Source organism: Pituophis catenifer, unplaced genomic scaffold (assembly GCF_029215685.1).
Source record: "Pituophis catenifer annectens isolate HBS135680 unplaced genomic scaffold, rPitCat1.0.hap2 SCAF_1, whole genome shotgun sequence".
In the NCBI taxonomy this organism is placed as follows: domain Eukaryota; kingdom Metazoa; phylum Chordata; class Lepidosauria; order Squamata; family Colubridae; genus Pituophis; species Pituophis catenifer.
Window position 1 is genome coordinate 222675415 of NW_027256881.1, and position 20516 is coordinate 222695930.

The window sequence follows — 20516 nt, forward strand, 5'->3', positions numbered from 1 at the left end:
GTACAATGGTAATAAAGTGACTGCTAAGTTTTTATGTATTTATTAGGAATATATTAGTCATTTTTAATAGCAAAGGCTTCCTAAAACAGTTTACAAAACAATGTAAAACCATGAGGGAGAATTCAAAATATAAATTATACAGCTGAGTTAAAAAAAAAAGGCAATAAATCTAAAAATGGTTGCAGCAGAACCACAAACTGAAGAATCCTTAGCTGATATTTTCGTTATAAGGATGGACAATTCAGGTAGTCCTCAACTTACAACAGTTCATTTAGTGACTGTTTGAAGTTATAATGGTGCTGAAAAAAGGGACTTATGACCGTTTGTCACACTTACAACATTGCAGCATCCCTGTAGTCACATGATCAAAAATTCAGTTTGGCAACTGGTTCATATTTATGACAGTTGCAGTGTCCCAGGGCCATGTGATCCCCTTTGGGATAAGCAAAGTCAATGGGAAAATCAGATTCACTTAACAAACAGGTTACTAAATTAACAACTGCAGTGATTCACTTAGCAACTGTAGCAAGAAAGATCGTAAAATGGGGCAAAACTCAGCTAACAAATATTTTACTTAGCAACATAAATTTTGGGCTCAATTGTGGTCATAAGTCGAGGATTACCTGTTTATTGACAAAATTCCAGTCTCTTCCTGGTTTTCATTGCAGGTGTGGGTAGAATATCTGAATAGGAAGATGGAGTCCATACGAAGATTCCATCTTTTTCTTCTCAGTGGTAAGCCTACCATTGTGCTTAATACCTGAGGTATTATGAGGACCCAGATTGTTGGGGGCAATAGGCTGACTTGTAAACCACTTAGAGAGGGCTGTAAAAAGTACTGTGAAGCGGTATATAAATCTAAGTGCTATTGCTATTGCTACCTGGTAAACACATTTGTGATGTTTTTATACTTCTCTTTTTAGTGAGTGTGATTTTTGTCAGAAGTTGTGTTAGCAAACCTCAAGGTCAGCAGTATCAAGTCTAGCAGTGGTGAAATCCAATTTTTTTTTACTACCGGTTCAGTGGGCGTGGCTTGGTGGGTGTGGTATGGCTTGGTGGGCATGGCAGGGGAAGGATATAGAGTCGAGGTGGCGCAGTGGTTAGAGTGCAGTACTGCAGCTACTTCAGCTGACTGCTAGTTCAGCTGAGTGCTAGATCAAATCTCACCGGCTCAAGGTTGACTCAGCCTTTCATCCTTCCGAGGTGGGTAAAATGAGGACCCAGATTGTTGGGGGCAATATGCTAATGCTAATGCAATATGCTAAATGCTAACTTTGTAAACCGCTTAGAGAGGGCTGTAAAGCACTATGAAGCGGTATAGAAATCTAAATAATAATAATAATAATAATAATAATAATAATAATAATAATAATAATAATATAATAATAATAATAATAATAAAATAATAATAACAATAAAATTAATAATAACAATAAAAATTAACAGTTCCTAGGTTAGGACTCGAGTTAGGACTCGAGCTGCTGAGCTATTAACCAGCCTCAAAGGCTGTGAATCTCACTAAAGATTAAATAATAATAATAATAATAATAATAATAATAATAATAATAATAATACTGCAAAATCCCCATTCCCTCCCCACTCCTGGGGGAAGGATATTGCAAAATCTCCATTCCCACCCCACTCTGGGGCCAGTCAGAGGTGGTATTTGCCGGTTCTCCGAACTACTCAAAATTTCCGCTACCAGTTCTCCAGAACCTGTCAGAACCTGCTGGATTTCACCCCTTATGTCTAGACCAGTGAGGAAGCTAGTTGAATAAATATGGCTGGGAGAGGACATAACACATCAATATCTAATGCAGTTCTTCTCATCTTCCATTACATCTTCTGTACCTTCCTATCTTTGTTTTTGCAAAGCAAACGCAAGCACCTGCCCTCTCTTCGATCACTTTCTATTGAAATGTATTCTGCAAACTATTCACAGCATGAAACTAGCTATAGAATAAAAACCCACATTGTTCATCTTGATCTTTTTATGATCTGCAGGAATATATTGAAGGAACAGCAGTTGAATCACGCTAATAAAAGATTCAGCAGGCTATCCTGCAACATTTCCCTATACTCTTAAAGATTGCACGTAGCAATGATTTCTTTGCTGATGGAGGAAATGATATTGAAAAAGAATCATCCGAAGTTACTATTCACGTACATACTGTCCTCTAGGTGGAAACATGTAGGATCATTCAAACCCAAATTATTACAATTAGAAGGGTAAACACTGAAAGCACCTAGCTCTCTCACTCAACACAGAACCCCAAATGTGGCAATGTCAAAATAGCATTTCTCATAAGTCTTGAGTGTAGGAAGCAAGAATCAAACTGCTGTATTATTGATTCATTTGTATATATTGCTTTCCACCCAAGCAAATGCTTTGATGATCAACGCTTTCAGGCATCGCACGCAATTGAAGCACATGCTGGGAGATGGGGGCAAATCACATGGATAGTTTTATGTGGGTAAATGGGAGGTGGGTCATAAGGTGGAATTGCACATTCAGGAAGCTGCTGGTTAAACTCTGTTTAAAAGCAGATGGCTATAATCTAAATTTATACTTCTGGCTCACGCTGTGGATTATTTGCTTATATAAATAGTGAAAAAAACTCAATAGCAACAGGAGAATTTATTCTCACTCATGCCCATTCTAACTCTCTGCCAACTAAATGTGAAGAAACAACTTCCTGCTGCTTCAAATTAATGGTTTAAGAAACTGAAGCATTTTAATCTTCCTTTTTTTAAAAAAATAGACCATTATTCTATAGCTCATTCTAATGACATTTAATGGATTCCAGAAATGGATCCCAATACTCCTTCTTATATAGAAATAGAAGAGAAATTTGATTATCGTAAGACTGAATGAACAGATTGCAATTATCTGTACAGTTTTGCACTTTTCTAAATTTCACAATGCAGGGACTTGATAAAATAGTATATGTTAGGAAAATATTATATTAATCATGACAATTTGTTTATTTGTATGCCACATATCTCTCAATAACTTAATGACTCACAACAATCAAACAAATAATAATAAAATCAATAAAAATAAAGATGTACGTATTAGGGATGTTATTAAAGTAGGAAAATGTATTGAAAAGAGGGCCAATTTCATATGGTTATGTGTGCTTTAACATGCACACATTAAAAACACTCAGGATATTAAATACAGGGAGTCCCCAGCTTACAATAGTTCATTTAGTGATCATTCAAAATTACAACAGCACTGAAAAAATAAGTACTGACTTATGACCGTTTTTCACACTCATGACCGTTGCAGCATCCCCATGGTCATATGATCAAAATTCAGATGTTTGGCAACTGGTTCATACTTATGACCGTTGCTGTGTCCCAATGTCATGTGATCATCTTTTGCGACCTTCTGACAAGCAAAGTCAATAGGGAAGCCAGATTCACTTAACAACCATGTTACTATCTTAATAATTGTGGTGATTCACTTAACAACTATGGCAAGAAAGTTTATAAAAGGTCATAAAATGGGGCAAAACTCATTTAACAACAGAAATTTCCTTGCTTAACAACAGAAATTTCCAATTGTGGTCATAGATCGAGGACTACCTGTAGACAATTTAAAAAGAAATAAGAAACTGTTTTAAAACTGAGACAAATTGAAAAGGCTATCTGTAATAGAAAGCAAAATCATCCATTCCTAGTTGATACGTTATATTCTACTCTACACAGAGAGAATTGTGAAGCCTGGAATTTTATTTACAAAAGTGCTATGATGATCTTAAGACTATGAAAACTAGGCTGGAAAAAACATGGAGTTGAATAGTTTGACAATGGTAAATGGACATGTTAGCAGCATGCCAGCTACAGTGTTGTAAGTATTATTGTCTGGTTATGACCGATCATTATTTAAATTTACAAGTTTCCCATTCCATTCACTAACTCTTAACTTTTGCAGAGGGGTACCAAGGAAAGTAGCCATATAGAGGACACATATGATGATGAGTATGTATCATGTTTTGCTATATGTAGGTGCATGTACTGATCCAATGTACAATTTAAATGTCACCACAGCAGGGAATCCAAAGGAACACTAAGGAAATAATTGTACTAAAAATTATATTATTGCAAAAGTGGAAAGGTACTGGAATAAATATAGCTGGTGAGGCAGGAAGAAACAATTTCCATGCTAATGAGAACTGTTCTAATGGTCAAGCTTCTGATTTAGAAATCGGATGGGCAAAAAAAGTCTAGAATTTAAACCATGGAGCACAGACTTGGATAAGATTTTTATTTTTATATGTTGCAGTGGGCAAAGGCAGTGATTAGATGGCTTCATTCTTGTTCCTGGTAAAGGAGCTAATCTTGGTATATTGTCTCTGGGAGCCTTCTGCCAGTAAGACAATTCCTGAACGAAGGGTTAAGAATCTGGAAAGTCAGGGTTTAGTTGTATCAGTATGTTGCGTGGCAACTGAGGTGTTGATTGAGGAAGAATAAATGGAAAATCACAGAGGCCAAATTTACTCTTGTTGCAGCATTCTGAATGAGGGAAGTCTCCCCTGTTGTGCTGAAAATGGATAGCAAAGTGATAGGAATAAAGCAATTGCTTTATTTATCGAGTCTGAAATATGCACAATCAAGACAACAGTCTTTGGCTGTGACAATAGCAACCCACGGAGGGGGTGAAAACAGGAAAGGCTATGGTCTAAACTCTGCCCTTTTGTGTGGTATTGATACTGCATGCACATAGAAAGGTTTTAACCTTGCTGCTCTTACTTGTTTTGACTTCCTCTGCGAATGCCACTGGCAGTTGATTTTCTAAAATCTTGACCATTTCTTAAATGAAAGTATTGTGCAACCAACATAACGTGCTTACTTATCTCTAATCATAAAAACAAGGCAGATAGAAAATGGTTTCAAAATAAGTAAAGACAAGAAGCTTTCAGACTGCATCTGACCCATGTATTTGCTGAACCTATTGACTACAAAGGATAATACCATTCACACTTTATTTGGAAAAGAAACTAATTATATTGGCACATATCTATAAGGCAGATATTATTTGTGTAATTTAGAAATACACAATTTATTTCTGTAACCCAGACTGGTTCTCCAAATAGAGAACATGGCTTATCATGATCATCAATGCCATTTCCAAATATCCCCCACACAGAATATTTATTCAGGCAATAAAGCTTTATATCATTGTTCCTTTTGAAAATTAACATTGAGCCAGATATCAAATGAAAATTTAATCTGAAACACATGAAATTTTAGTTGTGGAGTGGAGTGGGGGAAAAAACTACAGCAAAAAATTATAGCAAAGAAATTTTTTGCCTTCTAGTTCATCCAAACAATGTCTTCATCATTCTACAATGCAATTTGGATGTTATACTCTGGGCCCCATATTTTAAAATGTGCACCAGTTTTCACAACTGATAGTCTATCCCCTTGAATATTTGCTTCAAAAGGCTTGTAGTCCATCTGTACCAAGCTCTACTCCTGGAGCTGAGTAGCCCAAATTCTTTGTCAACCTCTCCGCAACGCCCTTCAATTTTCTCTGGAAAGCTTTGTGTCACTGTGCTTCCAGCAAATATGAATACATACACACACACACACACAAACTCGCACACAAAACTACAAAACTGTGCTGTGTCTTCCAAGATCTGCGTTCTGAAAATGCAAATGAGGCTACCATGGCACAAATCTTCAGCATGCATTGCATCTCCAGCCCAACATTCATACCTTTAAAACCAAACATAGATAGCAAACTGTTCAAGGGGACAACTGGCAGCTTCACTGAAACAAACAAAAACCAAAACATTGTAGTTTTGCAGTGACTTCTCTGAAGTCAAGCTGGCCCTCCTAATTTGCCCATAGACTCTCTGTTCTTTTTCTAACGTCCTTCCTATCTTTGTTCCATAACATATGGAACATATGTAACAGCAGTATTTGTTCCATATGGTCCAATAAAACGTAAAAGACATTTGAACATCTTCCCTTGTGAAGGTCAGCATACACATCACACGGAATCGTGGTGATTCTCTTAAAGGTATTATTTTAAATTACTTGCCACCCCCATTCCCACAAATAAAAAATAACCCAGGGTTTCAATGTATGCATAATTGACTTTTCCTGTATGCCTATGGTTGCAGTGGAGTGGACAGCCACTTAGAAATATACATTATATGTGACTATTGGCATATGACACAATCTACAGTTTTATTTCTGAGCTATTGTTACTAACATCGCAGGGCACCTAATTCTATGAAGAAATGCCACTTAATTTTTGTTTCTCACCTATTCTTTTGTATTTTAGAGGTGTCAGATTTTCAAGAATAAATCCTACCTTGTCACTGTCTACTGTATTCTGAGAAGTCCTGGATGCAATTGAAATCGTGTCAGGCTGACTACTCCCATCTCCTTGGCTGTCGGCATCTTCTCCTCCCTCTCTGCAGAGGAAAAAACAAGAAGAAATTTCTTGAATGAATTTGAAAAGTGTTCAGGCACACGCAGCGTGAAGAAGAAGTTGTTCAGTTGATCACACATGTGTTGCAACTTAGCCTGTAATTTAGAATGCTGATGTCATCCCTACAGTGAGGTTAGTGCATAATAACCACTTTTGCTCTTTAAAACTGACTATTCCAGGTTTATATAGTGACAGCAACAAATCTCAAAATAGCTCCATAATGAATGTGGCAGGCCAATGGCCTGTTCTGCTTGGATTTCTCACTTAACCAAACCCAGCCATCTAAATTATAGCCTAGCTGTTTTGCAAAACTGATGTCAATTCCTCAGGTCTCATGTGTTCTGTGGTTTAAATGATGAAGCTATCAAAACTTAAAAAATATAAAATATGAACAAACTAATTTATTCTCCTTTTAAAATATTTCTAATAATTTGAAACATTATGGAGAATTTTCCAGCCTTCATTCCAATTTCTGCTTATAGGATGCTATTGCAAGGAACTTCAATGCTAGATTTTTTTAAAAAAAAAATAGAGGACATGAATCTTGTAAAGTATGTTATCAATGATCTAATCAATACAAACTATTAATACAACAACATCTAGGGAAGGTTAGCATCTCCTCCCTCATGGGCCATTGCTTTAACATCATTTTAATCCTACCAAAATAAAGTACATAATCTGGATCCAAATAGATGGACAGATATAGACAGAAAGAAATACACAGACAGATCTGACTAAGCATTACCTCAAGAAACATATTTTTATAAGCTAAAAACTATTTTCACCAATTATATTCCCCAGGCACTGCTCAGGAAGTCTAAACTTGATCTACAAAGTGCAACAGTTCTTATATATCTTATACTGGTGTAGTTCATTAAGCTATGATCTGGTTTAGTTTTTGTGTGTGTGAGGCTTATCATGGTATGTGGATCTACTTATATTGTTATTCAACAATGGTTTAAATCCAGATTGAATTTATAGTGCAGATCCAGACTTTCTGTGGCAAAACAGTTGTTTTATTATAGAATATTCACAAAACAATTAAGATTACCTCTTACTGTTGTTCCTTTGCTTGGCTGGGGTTTTGGGGAGCTGGATTGGCTCTTTCAAAGCTCCTTTTAAATGTATCATCCTTTCTTGTATCACTTCTCGAATATTTTTAATCCATTCTTGTTTAGTTTCAATACTGGTTGCCTAAACATTTGAACAGAAAAGGCAGAAAATAAAATTACAGTATTTCTCAAGTAGGGCCCTATATTTTGCTTCTTTTTAAAAGTTGCTTTCATTCATTTGCCTACATAACAGAACAGTTTTCCTGATAAGACAGCAAAAGTTCATGTGCTAAAAGTACATTGCTAGTAAAAGAAAGGCAGATAAACATAAAATATGTATTGTGTCTGTGATGTATAATATGACACAACCCAACACGACCCAATATACATAGTTTCTCAAACAAAGCCTCTAAAATGATGGAGCTTTGTAAAATGACCCTAACCCAGTGGTGGGCTCCTGCCGATTCCACACTGGTTCTCAAACCGTATGTTAATTTTCTGAGCAGTTCAGAGAACCGGTTGTTGGAAGAAATCTTTTCCCACTTTACAGGGCTAATCCTGTGAGGAACGCAGGAAGGAAAGATTCTAGTGCGCCTGTATTTCTAGCCTAATCCTTATCTTAATTGCCGCCCCTGCTGCTTTAAGTGTTTTCAGAAACTGCCTCTGGGTTAAGCTTTGTTACATTGTAACAGCCTAAATGGTTCTTTCTGTCTGTAGCTGAGCTTCTTTGGAGTTCCCCCACCCCTGGAATTTTTTTTGTGGTACTTTTATTCCTGGGGTTTGAACAGCTATTTAGAGAAAAGTTGGTATAGCCATAGAAGAAATGGCTGAGAGGCAGGTATTGCTGAGGAAAAAGAAGATATTCAAACAGAATGGTTTAGCTTTCCATGATAGCTGTGACTCATTGATCTTAGTGTGTATTCCCCCATTTCTAATCTAATGATTGATATTTAGGGCAGCTTTTTGAAAGCAAAGAAGCTTTTTGTATTTTTGTACAGGTAATCCTTGAGTTACAACAGTTCATTTAGTGACCATTCAAAGTTACTATGGCACTGAAAAAAATGACTTATGACTGTTTTTCAAACTTACGACCGTTGCAGCATCCCCATGGTCAGGAGAGGCTGGGCGAGGCTAAGTGCCCCTTGATGTGAGTGACATCAAATTGGCCACACCCACTCAGTCACATGACCACCCAACCATGCCTACCCAGCCGGTCATTAGGGCAGAGAACCGGTTGTTAAATTATTTGAAGCCCACCACTGTCCTGCCTAACCTAAAAAAAAAAAAAAACCATTAGCACTAAGAAAGCTATTTGTCATATGATAGTTTTTAATGAAATAATTATAAAGAACATTTCCATCATATAACTTCTGCTACGATCAGTAAAAAGTAAATAGTGTTGTTTGCTTCACACTGTGTTAAAACAGTAGATCAATTCATTCTAATCTAATGAAGTTTAGGATTATTTCCTTCCGAGATATATATGACTATATACATTATAATGTTACATGTTTTAATGAGGCCTTCCCCTAGTGATAGTTTTTAAAAACTATTGTTTAAAAATAGTTTTAAAACTATTGTTAAAAACCACTAGGGCAAATTGTGCAAAACATGGTGAAAAAACATAGCTTATGTATAAAACCATGGCATATCTTGACCTGAATATATAGCCATGATCATATTCTGGCTTACAGCCAGTTAAACTTAATTCAAACAAAGAGAAGAACTAGAGTAAGATTAAAAATGAAATCTGAATCCTTGATGAAGATAGCCTTGGAAGTGGGAGCAAATTAGCAGCTGAAGGCTACTTCCTAATATACGGTGTATATATTGTTATATGTTGGCTTTGGTGCCTGATATATAGAATGTTTGTTGCAGGTTGAACATATGCATTCTATGGTTTACCCAATGAGTTTGATCTAGTGAGTATGTGGTAACTAAAAAAGATTGATTGATATAAGGTGTGGTAAAAAAACCCCACCATTCAACTGATGGCTACAACAGTGCAGTCAAAACTACACATGGATTTTGTGTGCAGAGTTGTTGCGTCTACTTTGACTTTTTTGACTGTACTCTGCAGATGCTCCCTAGTGAATGAAATATATCGTGTGTGCATTTCAAAGGCAAACATGGAGGTTTTGGGAGGGAAGGGGCAAGGTTTATTAATAAATAATGTGTTCTTGGGTGGAAAAAAAAGATTGACTAATGGCATTCAAATAGCATTATGTACTATATAGACTAGAATCCCTGATGTATGAAGTGAAGCTCGCATTGCTTATGAATGCATGGCATGTGTGTGTAAACCACCTCACCTTCTATATCTACTATATACACTTGTCCCACAGTTTCATATACTGAGTAGCAAGATCTGAAATGGGTTTCTGTGTAAGTTCAATTGAATGGGAAAAGGACCCAGGTTGTGATTATTGATCTGGAAGTTTCTACTGAAGAAAAAAAATTATGAATCTTTGGAGATAGAGGAAAATAATTTTGGAGACTTACTTTTAACACTGTTTTGTTATCCGAAGAGGGGGTCCGTCCAGACCACAAGGCAAACTTGCATGGATCTCCTTCCACATGTTCTGTTACTCCCAGTTCTGAGGTCTGTAAGGAAAGAAGAGGTGGCTGAAACTGATATTTTCATGAATTTTTGAATGATGCTCAGAGTTAGTTTACCTATAATGGCAAAGTACATTTTTAATTACAAATTTAATAATAAAGACATTTTTTAGTTTTTTCATGTCTCCATTAACCATTCCTACTTTGGTAAAGTACAATAAAATGAATCAACGTAAAGTATGATCATGCAGAATCAAACAGAAAACTTGATTTATCTTCCACCCCCAGCATAATAAAGGTTCTGAAGCCCATAAAAATCCTTGCAGACTTACCAGTAATTTGTTCTTGTAAACATATTTAGTATGTCCTGTAGAATCTTTTATCTCTTTGCTGAAAACGAGAGAGATTTCAAAGAGAAACAAATGTCTCTCACGACCTTTCCGGATGAGAGATTTGGGATCCCATACTTGGAATGAATCCTGAAGAATCAGTTCTCCCTGAACATCCAAATTTTCATCAAATCCTGTGATAAATATAAACAAAAATGAAAAAAGTAAACCCTTATAACATTGGTTTCAAAAGCCCACACTCAATCCACGGCTAGGTAGTACTGAGCTCGATGGAAGAATGGTCTGTCTCAGTATATTAAAGGGCCTATTTGGAATGTGCATCCAGGTGAGACTCAGAGCTATGTTGAAGGAATAACAGCTGTTTAGCATTTGGATGTAAATTCAAAGGAATTAAAGTCAAAAAATATATATTATGCAATAAGGGAGAATGGAAATAGCAAATTGGTGTCCGAGGAGGATTCAGGTACTCCTTAAAATGGATAAAACTTCTTAAAACTCCTTAAAAGGGACGTGGTTGCTCAGTGGCTAAGATGCTGAGCTTGTTGATCGAAAGGTCGGCAGTTCAGTGGTTCGAATCCCTAGTGCCGCATAACGGGGTGAGCTGCCATTACTTGTCCCAGCTTCTGCCAACCTAGCAGTTCAAAAGCACGTAAAAAATGCAAGTAGAATAGGGACCACTTTGGTGGGAAAGTAACAGCATTCCATCAGCCTTCAGCATTTAGTCATGCTGGCCACATGACCATGGAGACATCTTCGGACAGCGCTGGCTCTTCAGCTTTGAAACGGAGATGAGCACTGCCCCCTAGAGTCGGGAACGACTACCGGTAGAACATATGTGCGAGGGGAACCTTTACCTTTACCTAAAATGGATAAAGTTTAACAACTGGAGATGTGTGAAGGGCACACTTAGGTATTTTTAAAAGGAAGGCCCTAAGAATGTGTAATGCAGTTCATGATATGAACATTCCTAATGCTTTTTGCAAATGGATGCAGGATGCTCCAAACACTGAAGGTGTTTAAGAAGAGATTAGACAATCATTTGTCTGAAATGGGATAGGGCAGGGCTGTCAAACTCCTGGCCCACAGGCCTGATGCGTCACGCCCTGGCTACGCCCATGCCCAGTTTAGCGAAGGGGGGAAAAAGTCACGATATGTCACGTGATGCTGCCATGATGATGTGAGTTTGACACCCCTGGTATAGGGGTTCCTGCTTGAGTAGGGGGGTGGACTAGAATACCTCCAAGGTCTCTTCCAACTCTGTTATTCTTCATAGTTATTCATTATTAACTACATCATAGTTATCAGTAAGACAGACAAATACACATCAGCCTTATATCTACAGCCTGTCCTATCCATGCCCGTTCTCTTCCCTGGTAGATTAATATTTACTTACCTTCCAGCATGCTTACATGCATGGCATCATTGGCTTTCTTAGGGACACTGAGCATCACTTCCAAACCATCCTTCAGCTCTCCTTTTCCTTCTTCACAGCACGTTAAAAGCTCCTGGAAAAAAATGTATAAACAAAACAAAAGAAAACCCCTGTCAAGTCATTTGCAGGATGTAAGTTAGTTTCTTCATAGCTATGGCAATTTGTCAAATACTTGACTGTCTTTTTATATACTTCAGAAAGTGTGACAGCCAAGAGACAGCAAGTTCTCTTATTAAAGCAGCTGCAACAGTTTCATAATTAAGGGGTTATTAAGTCTGAATGCCAAATTGTGTGAAAAGGACTATGTAAAATAAAACTGTCTGATTCAACACCCCCATTTTATAGATTGCGTACCAGAGTGTTGTTTCAGTTTCCCTGATAACTGAGAAGATTTCCATGGAAAAGGTAATTTGATACGATATACTTAAGATATTACTTAGCTAACTAGGATATATGTAGTCAGTTCTGTGCAATACCTACAGTAGCTTCTCTGCCTTGTCAACCTAGGCTTGCCAATCCTGACTGAAAGGCCTTGCCTGTTAAACTGGGCCTTAAATTACCACCTACTATTCATCCTCAGATCATTTAAATAAGCCAGCAACCTGCTCAAGCCTAGTAAAATGTTTTAATATCTCCCTTCTCTGTTATAACCTTCTCTCTTTACTTGTCCAATAACTGTTGAAGGAGAAAATGACCTCTCTGAGCCTGGATCCCTTTATTAGACTGAGCAATCCCCTAACCTCTTCTCTACATGCCTCCCTCTTACATAATTCCAACTGATCCTTCTACTCAAACTCCATCCCAATTGGCTTATCTTCTTCTTTTTTTATAAGTCCCTTCTTCCTATTTTCCTCGCCTAAATCTTCTCCCTTTTAAGTGTAAATTCTAAATTTTTAATGTATTTTAAAATATGGGTATCTTAAATTATGGGTATTAATTCAGCCAAATTTATTTAATTCATTTTATTCGATTTTAAATTTTGTATATCTATGTGTTTTATTTCATGGCTGTGCACCGCCCTGAGTCCTTCGGGAGTAGGGCGGTATAGAAATTCAATAATAAATAAATAAATAAATAAATTTTGGCTTCAGCATTTCTGAACTAGCATTATCCCAGGAAGCATTTTTCTAATTTACTATCCTTCCTTTGACTTAACAGGCTGAGGCAGGACATCAGCTTCCACAGAAGGAGCACACTTTTAACATCAACAGGAACAGCAGTACCCTCAGACTTTTCCATCTCTAATTACAGAGTATAAACTCTGGTTCAATGTCTTCTTTCTGAGGCCAATATTCTGGATAGTGCCTGCAGGGTATGAGATGTAAGTGGATCAAATTTTCTCCCTGTAGAGGTGGTCCTTGACTTATGACCACAATTGAGCCCAAAATTTCTGTTGCTAAGCAAGATGGTTATTAAGTGAGGTTTGCCTCATTTTATGACCTCTCTTACCACAGTTGCTAAGTGAATAATTGCAGTTACAATGTTTCCCCGAAAATAAGACAGGGTCTTATTATCTTTTGACTCCCAAATATATGCCCTTACCTTCCCCCCCTCTGGCCTCACCTCCTCACCGCATGTTGTTTGCACATCAAGTAACCACAGGAAATGGCAGTGACTGGCTGGGCATGTGGTTAAATATTTTGGGGGAGGGCTTATTTTAGCACATGTGCTCAAAAGCCTGATTGGGCTTATTATTCGGGGAGGTCTTATTTTTGGGGAAACAGGGTATTAAGTTACTAACATGGTTGTTAAGCGAATCTGGCTTTCCCATTGACTTTGCTTGTCAGAGGGTTGCAAAAGATGATCACATGACCCTGGGATACTGCAACTGTCATAATTATGAATCAGTTGCCAAGCATCCAAATTTTGATCACATGATCACAGGGGTGCTGCAACAATCAAGTGAAAAAAAAAAAGGTCATAAATTAGTTTTCAGTGCCATGGTAATTTTGAAGGATCACTAAGCAAATGGTTGTAAGTCAAGGACTATCTAATGCCCATTCTTTTTTCATTTTCATTAGCAACACTAATAGGTCTCCTTGAGTTTGAGACAATTTCACCATTGTCACCAATTATTGTAGGGTGGATTTTTTTTTGAGCCACCAATAATCAGGTTGAATCAGACTCAATAGGCAAAAAGCATTTGAAATTTAGATGGTTAGATTTTTGTATCTCCCTTCATTGGTGGTGGTGGTGGTGTGAAGATATTTTTATTTTATAAAAAGAAAGCTTACATATTAGAAAAGAAATGGTAAGTTAATAAATGTCTTCAACTAGTTCAGAAATTAATCTTAATAAAGCCATTTTTTTTATTTTTATTTTTTTTTTATTTTAAATTTATATACCGCCCTTCTCCCTGAGGACTCAGGGCGGTGTACAGCCAGAATTAAAAAACATGAAATACAAATATTAAAAACAATTAAAATATATATAAATTTGGCCCAAAATTAAAAATACAAACCAATTAAAACATTTAAAATTTCTTCTTAAGCCAGCCCGGTTTGCTGAAAAAAGTGGGTTTTAAGGACACGGCGGAAGGCGCTAAGCTCTTGGATTCTCCTTATCTCTGGGGGCAACTGATTCCAGAGGGTAGGTGCCCCCACAGAGAAGGCCCTCCCCCTGGGGGTCACCAGCCTACATTGATTGGCTGATGGCACCCTGAGGAGGCCCTCTCTGTGGGAGCGCACGGGACGATGGGAGGTCGTTGGTAGCAGCAGGCGGTCTCGAAGATAGCTAGGCCCGATGCCATGGAGTGCTTTAAAGGTGATAACCAGCACCTTGAAGCACACCCAGAAGACCACTGGGAGCCAGTGCAGCTCGCGCAGGAGCGGTGTTACATGGGAGCGCCAAGCTGCTCCCATCACTACCCGCGCTGCTGCATTCTGGACCAGTTGGAGCCTCCGGGTGCTCTTCAAGGGGAGCCCCATGTAGAGAGCGTTGCAGTAGTCAAGGCGAGAGGTGACGAGGGCATGAGTGACTGTGCACAGGGAATCCCGATCAAGAAAGGGCCGCAACTGGCAAATCAGGCGAACCTGACAAAAGGTCCCCCTGGTTACAGCTGTCAGATGTTCCTCCAAGGACAGCTGCCTATCCAGGAGGCGAGCCCCTTCTGTGGGGGCCAAAGACTCTCCCCCAATAGTCAGTGATGGAGTCAACTGACTATATCGGGATGCCGGGAGCCACAGCCACTCAGTCTTGGAAGGGTTGAGCTTGAGCCTGTTCCTCCCCATCCAGATCCGCACAGCCTCCAGGCACTGGGACATCACTTCAAGGGCATCATTGGGGTGGCCTGGGGTGGAGATGTACAGCTGGGTGTCATCAGCGTACTGGTGGTATCTCACCCCAAAGCCACGGATGATCTCGCCCAGCGGCTTTACATAAATGTTGATCAGAAGGGGCGAGAGGACCGATCCCTGCGGCACTCCACAGATAAGAGGCCTCGAGGTCGACCTCTGCCCCCCTGCCAACACAAACTGCGACCGGTCGGAGAGAAAGGAGGAGAACCACCGCAACACGGTGCCTCCCACCCCCAACTCTTCCAGCTGGTGCAGCATGATACCATGGTCGATGGTATCAAAAGCCACTGAGAGATCTAACAGGACCAGAACAGAGGAGCAACCCCTGTCCCGAGCCCTCCAGAGATCATCAACCAACGCGACCAATGCCGTTTCCGTGCTGTGCCCAGACCTGAAACCCGACTGGGTTTTAACCATTTATTTTCTATATGCTATTTATTTGCACATTCTTTAATTTTACATATTAAATATATATTCTCAGATCTTTCTATTCTATATGCCTCAAATACATTTGTTTATTGCTGACATTTATATTTCTGGAATCTAAACCTCTGAACTGCTGCTGTTTATAAAGCTACATGTCTTTTTTTTAAAGACATCAGTTTGTATTTCATCATTTTTAGTTTGTTTCCGTTCTGTCAAAGTTACTTTTTTCCTTCCTCTTTTCAACTTCTTTCTCCTTGGCTTGGCTTCTTAACATTTTCCTCTTTTGAATTTTGGCTCCAGCTGAGGAAAATGGCTTGAAGACTTTATACCTGATACCTCTCTGAGAGAAGGAAATAAATTCATTTTTCTCTCTAGTTTTCTCAGCTGCTGCCTTCTTTCTTATTGCCTCTTTCTCAGCGGGGTTATCTAGTCTTTGGTTTCATTCATTACTTTGACTCCTGGGCTTTGGCTCCATTTCTTCATGAGCTTTGTGGCTGCAGAGTTCCCAAACCAGCCATCTTGTCTTCCTCTTCTTCCTCTTCCCTGCCTCCTCCCTACACTGCTGCTTGATTGGCAGCTGCGTTGTCCTGGCAATGGGGGAGGGGCAAGAAAAGAGTAGGAGCAAGAAACACAGGGGCTCATAATCTCCAGTTGATCCTTCTACATCATCTTGGACATCCCCTTCAGGGGTGCTATTCACAGGTTCTGACAGGTTCTGGAGAACTGGTAGTGGAAATTTTGAGTAGTTCGGAGAACCAGCACATACCACCTCTGGCTGGCTCCAGAGTGGGGTGGGAATGGATATTTTGCAATATCCTTCCCCCAGGAGTGGGGAGGGAATGGGGATTTTGCAGTATCCTTCTCCAGGAATGGGGTGAGAATGAAGATTTTGCAGTATCCTTCCTCTGCCACGCCCACCAAGCCATGCCCACCAAGCCACGCCCACAGAAACGGTAGTAAAAAAAATTGAATTCCACCACTAATTCCCTTTATAAATATAGGTAGTCCTCGAGTTACAACTGTTTATTGAGTGACCTTAGTATGAGGAATGTAAATACATATGAGAATAACAACAAAATCAATGGCATACCTTTAATAAAAGTTGATACTTTGTAATCCTCTGGACAGGTTTTATCAAATATGAGGAAATGGAGTTGGCCAGACCATGCCTTTGTTGAATTTCCTTAAAAAAAAAAAAAGTAAAAACAATGCTAAACATTCCCAAAAGATGATAAAACAGATAACCAGAATGCAACAAAAAAGGTTTGCAGATTCTTTAGCAATTTAAAAATCCTCAAATAATTAATTTTAACGGCGAACTATCTCGACTGAGCAGGGTTTTTTGGAGCTAGCAATTGTTCTGTAATTTTTTTGATAAAAAAAGTATATGATCGAGAAATTTTGTAACTTTTCTCTTTCTCATGGTCATTTAGAAAGGACCACTTGATGCAAGTATGTTGATGTTCTTTAAATGCCTTAGGATCTGGAGCATATCTCTGATGCTCAATGCAGAAATATGCCATAGAATCTGATGCCATCTTTTTTTGAGCCAAAACCCTTTATGAACCAAAACCAAGGTTGAGTTAATTTAAATTAACTAGATATTATGATTAATTTTGTTTCTTTCATTAAAATCAGTTGGGACAAATGGCCCCAAATGATCTAGTTTTTTCCTTTACTGCTTTTTTCCCCTTCTTCACCGCATCAAATGTTAAGATACCCTTTAATTTCTGTATGGGGGAAAAATTCTTATCGTTTTTAGACAAAGGGGTCAGGAAGCACATAGGGCAGATACATAACAGTCCTAAATTAAATCTGGCCCCAGCTAATATTTAAAATAGAAAAGGGCTCTAAGAGTTACAATTCAAGAACTTCCAGAGAATCACTATTTGCTCATCTCTGGTTGTTAGGCCTCATGATTCACCACTGTGAATTATGTTCTATGGTCTTTGGGGATTTTCTCTTGTCAGCTGTCTCCTAAGTTTAAGACTTCTGTGATCAGCATGGACAACTTTAACTTGTTTTTGTGATTCAATTAACAACCTAATTTACTGGCTATCTTGCTGAGAATGGTGACATTACAGTTAATAATCCTCATCCATGAGATGAGTGAGACACAGAAGAAAATTCTGCAAACGTGAATGCCAATAAATTGAACTTGGGTGCCTTGTTCCCTTTAGTATTAGGCCCTCTGCTGGTTAATACACTGAACTATCCTATATATTTTGATCAAGGTAACAAGGATAATTGCAAAAACCCTATTTCTATAGAATCTTGTTCAATTAAACATTAAAACACCCATCTTCTTTTTCTTTTCTTCCTTTAGTTGAAATAATTGAACCAAATGTGGTTTTAGTCCAAGGTAAGATTTGAGTAAAGTAATATGAAATCTCTTCTGAATTGAGCTTGGTTTTGGATGACGTGGTTTTCTTGCAAATAATATTAAAGTTGTTGGCTGCTGCCCTTCTTAAAAATTTTTTTTTTAATTCTCAATTTGGTGTGCCATTTTTATATAGAGGTAGATTAATAATTATGCTAAACAGAGTAGCTAAAGTAAACATCTGTTTTGTGTACCAATACCTGATTGTTATTCAATGCAATGAGTAAGAACATCTTGCCCCTATTTGGGATTAGAGGCAAGAAAGCAGTAGAATGTTCAATGGAACAAACAGAAGAAAGGGAAGGGGGAAAAATGAGAAGTACCCATATTGCTTTGGAATGCAATTTTTACATGAAACTGTCCTTTTGTAATTCCTGTTTGCAGCAGAGAATTGGGAGTTGGTCACAAAAACCTACTGTTTATCTAATTTAGCCCTGAATCATAATTACTAATTACTCAATTATTATTATTTTTAAATAATCCACACTCTTAAATACTGCGATACAGACTAAAATATTCCCAGATGATTGCAATGCATTTGCATTGTAAATTTTCAATTTAATTAACACTCCAATGAATAGGCAGTTCTATTAATACTGAAACAGACAGGCCTGGATTGAAAAATTGCATGGAAAGTGCAAATATATCATGGCTAGTTACTTTTTCAAAAAGGACTTGGTTGCAAGAATGCAACAAAGAATTTAATAGGATATGACCATCAGAATAATCTTAATTTTACCTAATTTTTTTCTATCTTCCTAGCAATCAGCATAATTATTTTGTCTCAGACAAGTGCATTTTTCCCTTGCCACTGCTATGATTTCTGCTGTAGAATCTGGTCGTGCAACTATTTGCACAAATGAAGCAGTATTTGTGTGATAAAAATGATAAGGCAATGACTTTCTTTGTCTACTGGCACAAGTTTGGATAATTTGATTTTCATTCATAACTCCCCCCCCACCCTCTGGTGTTATGACAGAGGTAACAACACAGAGACAGATATACACAAAACCCTCAAAAGGAAGTGACACTCCATCCTAAGCTATTTTGTTGATGCTCAAACATTTATAGGCAAACCCTTAAAATCCTTGCAACCTGACCGAATCTAAACTAGAGTTCTCATAACTCTTTCAGACAATTTTCTGGAGGGATTGCAAATGTGTGAAAAAGAACCATTCAAACTATTTTTTTTCCCCCAGAGGAAAAGGTGAATTTATACTTTGCTGATATTGCTAGCTTCTTTCAATCTGAAAATCAGAGAATATATTTGGTCCTTTTCTAAGACAAGCAATAACTAGAACAATCTAAGTGTTTTCTATCTGTAACGTTACACATGGTCTTAGATACACCCAGCAGAATTCAAGATTTCTTTGTCACAGGCAGTAATTGGGGGGAAAAAAATCAAATCACAGATTTATTCAAAAGAAAAAAGGAAGGTGGTGAGAGAAAAGATGGGAACCAAACAACAGCACATATCTCTTTCTAAAGTAAGAGGAACAGTAGATTGTCCTTACTTCAAAGAATGTTCCTGCGTGCTCTAGGATCAATTGGCTGGAATCAGGTTTGTTTTTACAGTAGGTAACATACATCTGAAACTTATCCGCCTGAAAAATTAATATTAAGAGGGAAAGAAAGGCAAGATTAGGAGATGCGGTTGGGCTATCCATTTGGCTTCTGCTGGAATGTTATAAATCCATCTCTTTTAGATGGATATATTTCAGATTAGTAAGAATATTTATTTAGCTTCAGAATGCAATATGACATACAAGGAATAGACATGACGAAATCACTTAGCACTTTGAAAATCTTACCCATTGTAGCTACTGACACTCTTTAAAGTCTTTTTTTTAAAAAAATCCCCCCTGGCCATGGAAATATGGCCAGTACAACTCATAGTAGGAGTTAATCAGAATTAATTAGATTAATAAATGATATTTCCCTAAAGTCTCTCAATCCAAGTTTTGTAGTAACACATGGCTTCTGCCCACTTTCAACATTTTGCAACATGTACATCTATATCATAAAGAACTAGATCACAGGAAGGATTATAGTTCATTTCAGTGGGTCTCAATGAAGAACAAAATAAATGATGCCATATTATTCCTTTCAGCAATATCCTGTATTTCTCTGACAAACTTCCTGGCTTGAAATGATTCATCTAATATTCTAACTCACTTATATACTGCACTGATCTCATGAACCTCTGGCAGCAGGAAGATGTTTTATGATGAGTTATACCTACCAATGGGCAATTAATGATTTAAATGAATAATATAGTTACTGTTTAAGAAAAAAGACCTTAATTCAACAAAGTACAATCCACTCAGATTTGCTCAAAGAATACCAGATGTCTCCTGGAACAGTTCAAAAAAGTCAAGTTAACAGCCACAATGGCTGAAACTCATCCAATGTACATAGAAAATGGAAACCACAAAGTTGCAGCTATTATCTTGACTTTTGTGATAGCAGCCATGACTGCTCCTGAAGAATATCTTAAGTTTCAGGAATGTATAAGAATAAGCAGGGTTTGGGGGACAGGAAAGGAATAATTCAGGCTGTTATCATGATTT

The 20516-nt window shown here is 37.9% G+C and overlaps 1 protein-coding gene across 1 annotated transcript in view; it reads right to left on the minus strand.

The window, feature by feature from the left end:
• Window positions 1–20516, minus strand: part of KALRN (kalirin RhoGEF kinase) — a 537699-nt gene that overhangs the window by 120627 nt on the left and 396556 nt on the right. Inside the window, exons 27-33 of the mRNA XM_070949954.1 lie at window positions 19461–19550; window positions 16657–16749; window positions 11806–11917; window positions 10395–10585; window positions 10006–10107; window positions 7503–7645; window positions 6332–6434 (exon numbers count right to left, since the gene is read on the minus strand). Of these exons, the coding sequence (XP_070806055.1) occupies window positions 6332–6434; window positions 7503–7645; window positions 10006–10107; window positions 10395–10585; window positions 11806–11917; window positions 16657–16749; window positions 19461–19550 (834 nt within the window). The remainder of the gene's footprint in view (window positions 1–6331; window positions 6435–7502; window positions 7646–10005; window positions 10108–10394; window positions 10586–11805; window positions 11918–16656; window positions 16750–19460; window positions 19551–20516) is intronic.